Source organism: Tetrao urogallus (assembly GCF_951394365.1).
Source record: "Tetrao urogallus genome assembly, chromosome: 6".
NCBI classification, from domain to species: Eukaryota; Metazoa; Chordata; class Aves; order Galliformes; family Phasianidae; genus Tetrao; species Tetrao urogallus.
The window spans coordinates 40,902,881-40,916,908 of NC_136819.1; the positions used below are offsets into that span (position 1 = coordinate 40,902,881).

Sequence of the window (14,028 nt, forward strand, 5' to 3'; positions counted from 1 at the left end):
AGAGGTCCCACAAGAACAAATTCGCCACAGCATCTGATAAAACTATTCAGAAGAATAATTCTACACAGCTTGCAAGTGACACATGATGAGCTTGAAAACATGATATGATTTAGAGGAAATTAGGCATTAATATTTATTCTTCTTTCATAAATAATTGTTGCAAAGTGAAGGACTTAGATTCATAAATGTACTTGTATAACACTATAATAACTCAATAAATATTAGGACAAACATTTTTTATGAATAGTTCTGATTGTTAATAATATTATTAAATCTTTTTAAATAACACGTCAGCACAAGTCCTGTACATGGGTAAATATCAAAGATTAATGTCACAGTTCATTAAATTCATAATATTTCAGGGATACAATAAATTTAGTTTAGAACTGCAGAGCAAAATGCAAAAGAATATCACAGTCTCAGAAAACCTTTGGTGTACAGGTTACAGGAGCTGATCAGAGTCTCTTTTGGGACTCTTCATTGAAGTGTTTGGCAATCATTGAATCATTACGGATGTTTCCTCCTACAGTGGATGGAATTACCAGTTCAAAAAAAGTCTTCTGAGTTTTTGTAAAAGGTCCTACTGCTTCCCTCTTCCTGCTTGCAGCTTCATTTCACTGATGGCAGCATTAACAGAATCTTCCTTGGTAGCATTTGTATCAAAAGGGATTATTCTCTGCATATGTGCTAAAAAATCAGACAAAAATAGAAACAAAAAAAATCACAACAATTAAAAACCTTCAGAAAAAGACGTACTTTGCAGAGCATGACTATGTTTCATGATGCAGTAATATATTTTACAGAGCAGAATATATGTCATTAATAAGTATTCAATACTAGTAATGCTACAAATTGACAAAACAGACTCATTTTTTCAGAGAAATACAATCCCAAGCTGTTTAATATGGATGTGGACAACATATCTTACTTATACAAAAAACAAAAAAAAAACAAACCATAAACTTCTGCATTTTCTGATATTCTGAACTTTTAACAACATCCCATTTCCATCTCATTTTACAACGCTTTCATTTATATAAGACAAAACAAACCACTCAGAAAATTCTTGAGGAAATGCCATATTCAATAGCATAAAGTCAGCAAGTGACTCTGAACATTCACAGGATGCCATACCATGTATATTCTTTTGCAACTGGCCACATATAAAATGCTAAATACATTATATTGTATCAAAATCTAGAAAATATAAATTGGGAAACCATCTTATAATAAAGTGCTGGACAAAAAAAAATCCAAATATCCAGACAACTGGCAATTATTTGACAAAGGCAGAAATGAAGGGGAACAAAGTAGATGTTAAATACAATATTATTTTCTTCAATGGCCTCTCCTCTATCATACAAATGTAAGAATTGTGGTACTTCTTGATTGCTTATTACAAATACCAAAGGGCAATTTCTGAAGAGTGCAGTAAAATTGTAGACATATATAATCATTTAGTAGGGATCACGTCCTCATACTTTAATTAAGAGGAGTGAGATGTTTTCATGTCCAGATGGAAAACAAAATCACTGTGTTTGCAACATCAGTAAAACAGTGAGTAACCATTTTTGAGAATAAAACCTTCAGCATTTGTCCAGAATTACACTACTGTATGGCCTTTCAAATTAAGAAAAAAAAATGAAAAATCATACATAGAATTGCTGTGCTGAATGAATTTTCATTTTGCAGTTTCCAACCGTCCATGCTTCTTACCATTGAGCAACACAAGGTTGTCTTACAGCATCATGACATTATAATGTCTTTTTAATTTTAATTAAGCTACTTATTTATAAATCTCAATTCAAATTGTCTTAAAAGCTTATGAAAAAGTATATATAGAGGGATAAAGAGAGGCATCAGGATACATTGCTGGAATTAGTTGTCATGGCAATAAAAATCAACTTTTAGGACAAATTGCTTTTATTCAACCATGATATCAATTGTACTATAGACCACATCAAAACAAGAGTATTGTTTATCACTAGATCCAAAGAGTCACAGAAGACTGTGATCTTAGCTACAGATTGGGAAAAGTGGTGGCTATTTTATTCTCCATAAAGTCATAGCTAATGAAGCCCTGGAAAATGAATTCCCAAAAACAACAGAAAGCCAGAAAGACATGTGGCAGCTGGGAAACTATCCAGGCTAAAGCCTTGAAGTGATGAACTGTACAAAGAGAAAGGCAGGATCCAACTTTCAAAGCTAATGTAAAGCATCTGCAACTCCTGGGACCTTCATAGTATAAAATTATAGAAAATTACAGTGATCATGAAAAACAGTTTCTGAGGATTATTCTTCAGATAACAACCAGTGCTGAGTTTTCAGACCAACTGTTTGGTCTGATAATATTGCAGACTGCAAGCTGTATCTAATGAAGTTCCCTGTATAAATTATATTATAGGTTACACATCTTCCTTTTTAAGAACATGAGTATAGAAATAAAAGCTTATATTTCCACAACATTTTTATAATAGCTTTTTTTCTTTTTTAAAGAAAAATCATTATAGTTGTAGTAATCCTTCAGGTAGAAAGATGTAGACCAAAGAAAACAGAATGCTAATTACTTTTCCTTTCACCTGCATGCTGAATTGGCAACACTATGTTACATACATAGAGAGAGAGATGCGGATTGGTTTTTTCTTACTTATTCTTTCATATTTTTTCCCTTTCTTCAACCAATTTTGAACCTAAATCCCAGGTTTCCCTCCAAAGATAAATTAAAGTGTGCATCTGCCCTCTACCCTGATGCTCTTTAATGTCACACAAAGCCTGTGTTAGGAAGTAACTTTTTTGTACTAGCTATTGACTATAATCTGCTAGTTTTCATGTGTCTAAGAGAGTAGGGATACACTGTAACACAAAGGCTTGCAAACTGTTCTGGAAAAATGAATTGAAAAGAAAGGTCTTCTATTTCTGAAATAAGATGAATTAGTCATAGCAAATAGCTGATGACACTTACAGGTAGATTTATTAAAAGCTACAGGAGGTTTGGGAGCAAAAGACCTCGATCTAGACTTCACTGTCAAAGCCTCAAGTTATAATTAATTAATATCATTACTGAAATTAAAAGTTCATGGAGTTTATGTGACTAAGATGAGTGAAGTAGTTGATTTTATCATTTAACACTTACTAGTAATTACAAGAAAAGCTCCCAAATGTTAGAATCACTGCAAAATTTTCACTTGAAACTACATGAACAACTTTAAAATATACTTCAAAATTTGACTGGTGGAGAAGTGGTTCAGCATAAAACATTCAATCACTAATAAGTGTTCAGGGAGTAACTCAAATGCATTAGTGCTCTGAGGAATCACAAAGGGATGCAAAATATGTGATGAAACCTATGGGAAACCTCTGCCTTCCTGCAATGACAGGTGGAAGCATACACTAGGACATCTAAAATGACATGAAAAATCTTAGACAGGCACCTGACTTGCTCTCCTACTTATTAATTAAGCATAAGAAATATCTAAAAGCACTTGTGCGAAAAGAATTAGCAAAATGAGAAATTAAAAACACTTTCATTCCATCAGAATCAAATAAAATCAGGGATAGAAATATCTTTAGACTACTGCCTGGTTTTAGCTCCCAGAAGATCTGACAAATGGATTTATAATAGAATGTAAATAAGGAAATAAAACACCAAGTATTTTCATAACCAATTTCTTTCCCTTAAAAATTAATAGAAAAAGGTAAAACACGTGCTCTAAAACCTTTCCAGCACCATTGTGAGACTTGGAATATATGAACTATGAAGATATGATTAATTTATGATTTAGAAAACACTTTCCAGAAGAAAAAACACAACAGTCCCTTAATCACATCTAAACATGGTTTCAGAAGAAGCCTTTCAGAACTTTTGAAGATTCTGCAAATATTTCATAATGATCAACACTGAATCATTACTGTCTTCCATAATTTATTTTTCATCTCCAGAAAACTTTTCCAGTTGAGGGAGAGAAAAAAATATCCAAAACTGGCTTGCTAGATTGGTATTCAGGTTCCTCATATATTCCCTATCAGAACTGGAGCTCTTCTCTTTCCTCCCCCAGTGTAGAAATATTAGACTATTAGAAGACATATTAGAAATACGCCTCTTTCAAGGGCTTTTTCAATTTATGTCTTAGCCAAGAATGCTCTGCAAGTATTGCAACTTTAAGAGTTAGGAGCATCTTACCTATAGAATAAGATAGAAAAGAAGTTTTAATCCTACTACCAGGCCTCAATATAGCATTAAGTCTCATTAAAGCTATAAAAGCAACGTGGGTAATTGTGATTACTTTTAAAATTTGAAAGAAAATAAGCAAAATAATAATTGACTGCATACACTACAGCATTCAACCCTCAGCCGCATGCCTGTTCTTGATAATAATAATACTGTCTCCTTTGTTAAGAAGATGCCTGAGAAAGATAATCTATGTTTTATCCAAATACAATCCTCTTTCAGTTTCAAAAGTATAACCTACCATCATCCACTCCTGTGTGAGGCAGAACATCTTTAGCATTTGTAAGTCACTGGCATTAATTCTATCAAATATAATGCTCTTTGCTAGAAGAAAATTGAAATAGAATATAGTAGAACAGAGTAGAACAGAACAGCCTTAGTTGAAATGGAAATTATTTTTCCTTATTCAATTAATTCCTTTAAGTGATCAGCTGTATAAAAAATTAAGTCTAACAACACTATTCCTTAATTGACTAATTTGAACATGTTAGAAATATGTTGCATGGAGCTTACTGCACCTCATTCAGCACCTCTATTCTTTTAAACTGCACTTTTACAACAATGCTCCTTCACCCACCATGTTCTCACTTAGTGCACGCCAGTTGCAACAAATGGAGTTTCTCTGTATGTTCTGCATTCTTCTTCAGAAGTGGAAGAGCAAAAACTGAGATCCAGCCCAAAATAAATTTAAAAGTACTGAAATCCCATCAAGTTTCATTCAGATTAAGCAATATAAACATATTTCTAGTATTTTGTGAGCATTCATGCTGCATCTTCAAATTTCAACAAGTTTTTGCAGTGGAATTGCAGAAAAGCAGCAGGAAGCTGCTAAGGTAGATCTTTTGGAGATGAACTTGTTCAACATGCCTGCAAGGTATGGGTTGTCCTTTTTTTAAAACATACCCTTAACAATTGAGCTGTATTTAACTTGGAAAGACATTGACAGGTATTAAAGAAAAATGGGAGAACAACTTTGAATCAGGGAAAATTGTTCCTGAAGTACAGATGAGATCGAGGCTTTCATCCATATGCTTTGTTTCCACTGTTGTTATTCAGAAAGTTCTGCAAAAAGATATTTAATCACAAGCTACAGAATTTGAGAGGAAAAGAAAACAACTGTCTTCAACCTTACCAGATCAACTCAGGACTTACTGTTGGTGAGCAGTGATTTACTACAGCATTCATTCCATGACAAAGATGTTTGGAAGTGCAATGAAGCCTGAAATAGGACTTTCCATTACACAGAATGCACTAGGTTGCCAAAGCACAAACTGGTTATATTGAAAAGAAATGGAAGGTAGTATCCTTCAGAATAAAAGTTTTTGACATCCTTATGCTGATATCTGGTATGCTGAGAATTGTATATATACACATACAGGTATATGTGTGCTTATATATATGTATATACATGTTTTCTTTTCTGTATGTATACTCATTTTTTTCTAAATCAGTTCTGACACTCATGGAAAGGTATTCTTGCACCAGATAAAGATCTATTATATCTTATCTTTTATTGTGCAGTTCCCGTCTGTATCAGAGATCAGGTAACCTCTAATGACCACAAGTTATACACATGCACTAGAAAGAATTGTTAAAAACTTTTGAAGTAGAGGCAAAATTATTGAATTCAACTCTTATTATTAAGTTGCTGCACAGTCATGAGACTTAGAACATATCTTTAGCCTCTGAGAAGATGCACAGCTTACACATGCATGATTGTTCACGTAGAGATTGCAAAACCAAATTCTTTGGAAAATGTCTGGCTGACAAACATACATATTTTATTTTCTAGTTAAAAATAAAGGTATAATTATGATGTTACAAAGTTATTCATAGAAACAGACATCTATCTGGTACCTAATGCTGAAATATAGAAGAACTCTTCAGAAAGTTCTAGCACTTTTTCTTAATACTTGTTCAAGTAAAACAACTTTAAAAGAGGAAAATATATTACCTGTTGTGGGTTGTTTTTTTTTTCCCATGAAACAATACTTACAACTAGAATCTGAGAGCAGTGAGCTGGACAAAAAGTTGTTTTGAGTTTGCCAACTAGAAGAAGAAGCAGCCACTTGTATACCAGAAATTTCGGCATCCATTTCCACATGGCTGCTGCATCCATCCTATGGCCAATTAAACAAAATACTATTTCATATCATAAAGCTGTAAAATTTTACAAAATACATGCTGTTATACATATCTATGCTGTGATTTCACACATTCTGGAGAATACTGATTTGAATTCTGAAATACGTGTTATAATAGATATTTGCTTATGAATTCTGTAGGCAGACAATAGGTTTTATCACTGCAAAATCTTTGAAAATCTTCAGCTGAGAAAACCACTGGGAGCACTGTTGTTGTTACTATCATCAGTCGCAATAATGTTCTTTTCTCTATCTACCTCACATCCACAGTGCAAGGCAAAGCATATTGGCAAGACAGGCATCAACAAATAATGAAGTTTCCACCAATGAATGGTCTACATCAATTTACTAAAGTTCAACAATTTAGTAATAATAAAATTTAAATCCATTTTCCATGCCTCTGAGGAAACTCCAACTTCACTGATTTTTCATATCAAAGTACCTGAAGATGCTTTTTTCACTTTTGTTTTCTTTTAATCATTTAATAAAGTTTGAAGTCCAATGTTAATATTTATGGCTAGACTTGTACAACATAGCTTTTCAGTGAGAAAAGTCATTTGGTTTGCAAGCTATGAAAAGAACGTATTTTTTAAAAGCCTATTTGAATCCTTATTAACAATGCAACAGGTAGTCCACAGTTGTAATCAATAGCTTCTAATATAAGATTAAAAGCTTGCTTTGGTATCTTAATTACTCAGTTTCTTGAAATGAGACAAGATAATAATGCACAAATGCATCAGTATATAAAACATACAGTTTTGCTTCTGAATTCTTATGATAAACACCCTAAGGGAATTTTGTTACAACAGATTTCAAATTACTGTTAATACTGATGCTAAGATTTGAAAACCGAACAGGAAATAAATTTCAATGTTAATTTAGAGATACAATAAGCTTTTGTCCCATCAGTGAAGAGATATTTACTCCTATTAAGACTAATAGGAATTACTACTGTGCTACCCTATGTGCTGATGAGAGACTTAGTACACAAAATGTACACAGCACAACAACTTTAAAAGAAAATAAAAATTCAGTCTTTCCATTCTGCTTCCAGAAATGCTTTGTTATAGGAGAGCTTTAAAAAAAAAACAAACAAGGCATGTACTCCACAATGTGCTTTTTCTTTACAGAAATTTGCATTTACACACTGTATCTTTCTCACATGATTTTTTTAATACTTACATGCATTTAACTAAGTGGTCAGTTGTTTTTAGCAGGGAAACTGTCCTAGCATATTTTAACCTGTTCAAAATAACAATCTTTAGGTTTCTTCTAGCTTTTTCTTTTGATTTTGCATTAGTTGGTATTCTTTACTCCTTATTTTATTATTACTGGTTATATTTACCTCCTTTTTCCCTAATTTCTTTAGCTACTAACAATTAGCTCGTTAGTTGAAAAATCACCCTCAACGTCTGACGTCCTTTATTAGCTGAAACGTTACACTTTAACCTATAGGAACGCAAATTATGATTTTGCTGACATTCTAAGCAACAGGTATTTCACAGCCAGTGTCTTCAAGCAATATTATCTACCAAATGTCTGTCAGCTTCACACAGGAGAAACATAACACTGTGCAGAGCATGAATCAAAACCATCACAATGAACTTTGATGTCCTCCAGACTACAATCCTTCACCAATCAATTTTAGAGACTCCCTACTAACTAACAGTAAACACTTTTTAAAAATGAAACAACAATGCATTTGAGTCAGTTCCAAGGGAGGGTAAGAAAGGCAAGCATTAAAAACGGATTTTTTAGACTAAGCCAGCCTGACCACTGCAATCAGATTAGCACCCGTCTGTTACTTGTTTTTGAACATTCTGTTCTATTTGTAACAGCTGTGACAGCAAAGAGTACTGTACGTCATGCAAAAAAACAATTAGAACTGACTAAAAGGAAGTCATTAAATGCTCCTTCTTGTCTAAAGATAGAGGAAACATCATTTTGGAATCAGCCTTTCACAGATTTTGAACACATCACATCAGTAAGCTCAGTCAGTTTAGGTCAATACTATATTCTGTTCTAAGTTGATTGCATTCCACTCAGATTTTCAGTATTTTCCAGATTTCAATGGCCACTGAATTATTAACTCTTGTAAAGGCAAGAGAAATTCCAGAAACTGCAGACTACTAGTAGCAATAGCGTGAAAGTGAATGTGCCCTGTTCTTTTCATACAGAAGAACATGGCTCAGGTAGTTTCACAGTGTTGTCTTACAGCAGCGACTTGTTTAGCTAAAATACTCTATTTTATCTTTTCCTCTTGTTAAAAAACCTACTGTTAGGTAGGCTCATATTTTAGAAGAAGACTGCTGTGGAGGAAGTGGCGACACAAACAGCCTGAAGTTTTTTTGTAACATGGGGCATGATCCTACATTGGGACCTCAACTGCCAAGAGACACACCTGACACTGTCAATGAATCCTGATTGCAATAGCAGAAAATTCTCAGTTCTCAATTCTGAGCTTTTATTTCAGCACTACTTGAACAACAACGTTATTTCTTACTTTTTTACATTACTTGAATTTCAACATTACCTTTAGCAAATCACTTCTCTGTTTGCCTCAATTTTGTATATGTATGAAACAGACATGATTGTAAAGAATACAGAGATGAAGTACTAAAAAAAAACCAACACTATTTGCAGTCTACAAATCAATTAAAAAAAAAAAATTCAATAGCTCTCTTAAACCTAAAAGGACAAGGGAAAAGCAAATAAACCAATCAAAAAACTGCAAACATAATTTGGCAAAGCAGTGGTACAACCTAAGACTTGAGAATAGTAAAGTACAGATTTGCTTTTCCATGGAATTTTTAAGATTTTTTGGAATATTTCAGTTTATAACAAAGACAACAAAATGTCACCAAATTTTACAACTACTATAGCAGTTACACAAAACTGCCATTCCAGGAAAGAAACAGCAACATTCACATACATTTTTAGTCCGTGTTTGCATCATAAGTTAATATACGCTAAATAACCTTGCGTTGCTGACTAAAAGCAACCACAAAACCAAAGTGTAGTACACACACTTACCTTGAATTGTTGGGCTCTTTGTTTTGAGCCTTCCAGCTGCTGCTGCAGAGAAGTCACTATTTCTTTATACTTTGTATACCTCTCCTCAATCATCTCCCTCCTGCAATGGGACTCCTAGAAAAGCATTGAAATATATAAATGATATTGTAATTTGAAAATCAGTTAGCAAAAATTGGTTGGCTACTGCATATATGGGTATCCAGGATTTTCCATGAAGCTCAGGTGAGAGAATCACTAACTTTCAGAGACTGAAATACAAGGGCCATATGAAAGTATGATGTTTTTTATGTACAAATGACTAATATTAAATATTAAAAAGTAATCCTTCATTGGTGATTGATTGTCTGATAACTCTTTCCAAAATTTCATAGCTTTTAACAAAGGAATTTTGCAATGTATAAAAATTAATTACGGTTTTTTAGAAAAATGTTACAATGTAACAACTCTTCTAATGACTATTATAATGTGACACTCTCTACATATATTCTGAGTTGCTAATTACGTTTTGACCTATTCCGACATTTGCTCTGGAAGTAATGATTTTTTATTTTATTATGTTTGCCCACAGTGTCAGAGGTGGATGTTGGTGGCATGGCAACAGAGATAGAACCTTCCCACCAATATTCCGTTACATGTTGTTGCTGTGCAACAGGTGGCAGCAGAGGGGCAGTCTGATAGAATGGCATATGACTTGGAAGTGCGGATGAAGCAAAGGGATGTCATGGAATTTCCTCATGCGGAAAAAAACCTACATCTTTTCACATTTGTGGATGCTTCCTGAAAGTCTAGAGTTCAAACAGTGGGTGTGAGCATAGCTGAGGCAGTGGGTGATGTGGCAACTGCTGTCAGCAGTGGCAACAATAAAGTCAAAGACAAACCTCATTCCAAACAGCTATGCACAGCTGCCAAACCATGAAATAAAGAGCACATCAATCAGTATCTTAGCAGAACTTAGCTTATTTGACCAGAGAACTGTGTGTGGAGCTGAATATTGTCTTCAGTGTTCTGGAAATGATAGCAGTATTGTAGGAATATCACAAAGTTTGTGCCAAGTGGGTTGCACAAATGCTCACAGAGAAACAGAAAGAGCACTGTATGCAAGTTTGTCACAACCTATTTAATTGACATGAAGCTAAAGGTGACAGTTTTCTGCATCATGTCATTACCAGTGATGAGATACTGTGTCACCATTATTAGCTGGAGACAAAAAAGCAGTCCATGGAGGGGCAACATGTGAATTTCCCATTGAAGAAAACATTCAAGATGCAGCCGTAAGGGTGTAAACTGATGTGCACTGTCTTTTGCAATAAGAAAGGGGTGATCCTTCTGGATTTCCTGGAATTCAGACAAACCATCAACTGTCTGCTGCTCTATGAAGCTCAAATTTCCAGAGTCAGGACAGAGAAGGTGACAACCTTTTTCTTGCAACATGAAAAGAGCAGGCTCTGTATCAGTTTGAAGACCATACAGCACGTTGCCAGTCTTGTCTGGGCAGTCCTACCATGCCCACTGTACACTCTGGATTTGGCATATTCTGACTTCCATATGCTTGGGTAGGTGAAACATGAAATATTGCATAGACAATATTTTTCAGCAACAGCCCATCATGTCAGCTGTGAAATAGTGGGTCATTTCCCCTGACGAGCACTGCGTGCAGGCTCCTATTTATTGCTGGCAAAAACACACATCTATTGGTGGTGACTACATTGAAAAATACTGCTTTGTAGCTGAGAATTTGCTCTGTCAAACAGTGTTGTGCTCTTTGTATCTGCTGCAGTTTCCATGGAAATAATTAGCATTACGTTCTGAGCAACCTACACATAGTACTAAACGTTTGCTTGCATTATGGAACACCTCATCTGTATTACTACCTACTACTAAATTCATGGCCTCAGTAAAGCTGAGGCAAAAAAAAATGGCTTACTGTATGTTTTTGTCATATGTAATTTCATATATCTTGTTAACTGATTTATCTATACATATGGGGTTAACGTTAGTTAATTGAAATAATTTAGAACTACTAAAAGAGTCAAGTGAAGTCCTTCTCACTCCAATATCTTTGAAATCTTCTAAGAGGCTCAGTTTCTCAGGAACAGACTCCAGATGGTCTAAAGCTACTCGAGTACTCTAAAGAAGAGAACACAAGAGAAAACATTAGAAATAAATAGATAAATAAATAAATAATCAACACTCAACTAAACATGCCATTGCTACTATAATTTATAAGCAATTTTTCAAATTACTATAATATAGTACATGAAAAGTGTAGTACTTGTTAGCTTAATTACATGCTGGCTTGTACACATAAGAATGAATAATCAATCTCTTTTCATCTTCTCTCTGCAATGTCTCACAAAAATGAACCTGAAGCCAATACACAGTCTTAATATAAACTATATTAGACTGTTGATTTATCTGTTTTACTGATTATTTAGTTTAATTAGACCAAAAGTGATACTGGAAAAAGATATTAGGATTTATTTCTATTAAATAATCACCTGGCTAAATCAGTTCTACAGAAATCTGAGTTCTTTTTATTTATGAGACTAATGGGGCTTCTCACGTTCCAGGAAATATTTTTTATCCTTCCGCTGCACACTAAAAAAGGGCTCTCACCCCATTGTTAAATCCTGAACAAGGAATGGAAGACTCAGTAGGAGAAAAAACAAAGGCTTATCAAGAAGATGAAGTCTAGAATCTGTCTCTTGTTTCAGATTAGATTTTATTCTTCACATAACATATAACAGAATAAGAATACACTAGAGTCAAAAAAATTAGTTATCACAGCTAAGAAGAACAAACTTTGCGCGGGCTGGACAAATAGTTTCTTCAAGAACAATATAAAGAGTAAAAAAACAAATGGGAAAAAAAGCATTGACCAGAAAGGATTTTTAAGATTTCAAGAACCACAGGAAGAATTGTCAGAAGTGAAACAGAGTAAAACAAAGAAGCCTTAGACATTTGGTCAGAACAAGAAAATACAAAGAGAGGGAAAGTAAGGTAGAAATTATCTAGGTATGAACCTAAAACATAATGACTTTTGCCTTTATACTAAAGCAATAATTTAACATCTTAGTTTTTTAAAAACTGTACAGGAATTATGTAAGAATGAATATATGAAGACATGCCTGGAAGATAAGTAAACCATTTCCTGACATGGGCAGCACTGAGAAAACCCAGTGTAAGTCTTTATTTGCAAAGCTGACATCTGATTTTGACAAATGATGAAAAAATCCTGTAGGGACAGGAAAGTGCATACTTGTGCCAGTCTCTAGTGAAGAAAACAGGGCAATCCAAATTCACAAAATTTTAAAGTCAGAACTAATAAGGGTTATTACTTGTAACAAGAAAATAGTACACCCTTCTTTCTCACATGAGTTGATTAGTAGATTTTCCATTTGGCTAGCTGTGCTTAGATCAAAATCATACATATTTTTTTAATTTTCATAAGAAATTCTGTATTTTAATATGTGACAATTTGCAATCATGTAGGGTTTTATTTTCCTTTTTTTTTCTTTTTTTTCTTTTTTTTTTTTTTTTTTTCCCAGCTTACAAACCTAATCTAGAGAGATCTTAAGGAGAATAATATTGTGTTTCCTGGTTCATACCTGGAACATACCTGGTTCTTTACTAGAAAGGAATTACAGAACTTTCACGTATGTATTAACAATGAGTGTTAAAATGGTGCAGGAGGACTAAATATAACATTGATGTGTTTTCACAGATTATAGCACATAATTGTTTTTAAAGTTGTAAAATACCTGTCTTTTTCTCAAATGTTATTATACCTCTCCACTTCAAAGTAAAATTGCCTAGAGGTATCTATCACTCTGATGTTTTCCTCTTGTAAGTATAACTTCTACAACAGAAAGGAAGTAATAATTCATATTTCATGATTCATTTACTTATGTTCATCAAAGCGCTGGTTTTCAACTCCATTAACTTATGATGAACTGTAATGTATGCTGCTTCTTCCCCTGGTACTGGCCTGCATGTGCAATTTTAAGGCTGGGAAATACAGGAGATACAACAGACTTTAAGCAATAAAAATCTCTACCTGCTCTTGTAAATATAATCTTAATTATAAGTAAATTAAAATACTGATTCACAGCATTCAGCAGTTATTCCCGGTATCACACAGATCTGACAGTCTGTGAAATTTTTGATTCCAAAAAGCAATTCCCTTAGTCCTTCAGAAACACACTTTTTCCTCACAGGGAAACAACAACAAAACCATAATAGAACTCTGTATCTTTTCCTTGTCCAGCACCAAATTAAACCATAAATAATTTTGCTGAACGATTTTACTTGTGAACTGTAGGAAAACAAACATTAGGTATGTGATACAAAGTTGAAATAAAACTGTAGGGGAGACAGGACACAACGAATGTAGTGGTGCCTCAGGATCCAATTAAACGCTTTCAATTTATAGAATATTCCTCTTCCAACCAGAATATTTTTTTTTTAACCTGTGATCTACTCATATGAAAGGAACTCAGACCATAAGTGTAAGTCCATCCCTTAAGCCATTCAACATTCAGCTCCTTCTCAAAATTTCTGTGCCAAGACCCAATGTCAACACTGCCACTAAGTGAAGGAGGATGCTCATCATTTGTTCTTTTT

General features: G+C 33.9%; 1 protein-coding gene across 1 annotated transcript in view; it reads right to left on the reverse strand.

Moving 5' to 3' along the window:
- Nucleotides 1-515: 515 nt before the first annotated feature.
- CEP128 (centrosomal protein 128) overlaps nt 516-14,028 on the reverse strand; it is a gene marked incomplete at its 5' end in the record, with an annotated part of 93,216 nt that continues 79,703 nt past the window's right edge. Inside the window, 4 exons of the mRNA XM_079537358.1 lie at nt 516-687; nt 6,225-6,348; nt 9,406-9,519; nt 11,455-11,532. Of these exons, the coding sequence (XP_079393484.1) occupies nt 581-687; nt 6,225-6,348; nt 9,406-9,519; nt 11,455-11,532 (423 nt within the window). The 3' untranslated portion in view covers nt 516-580. The remainder of the gene's footprint in view (nt 688-6,224; nt 6,349-9,405; nt 9,520-11,454; nt 11,533-14,028) is intronic.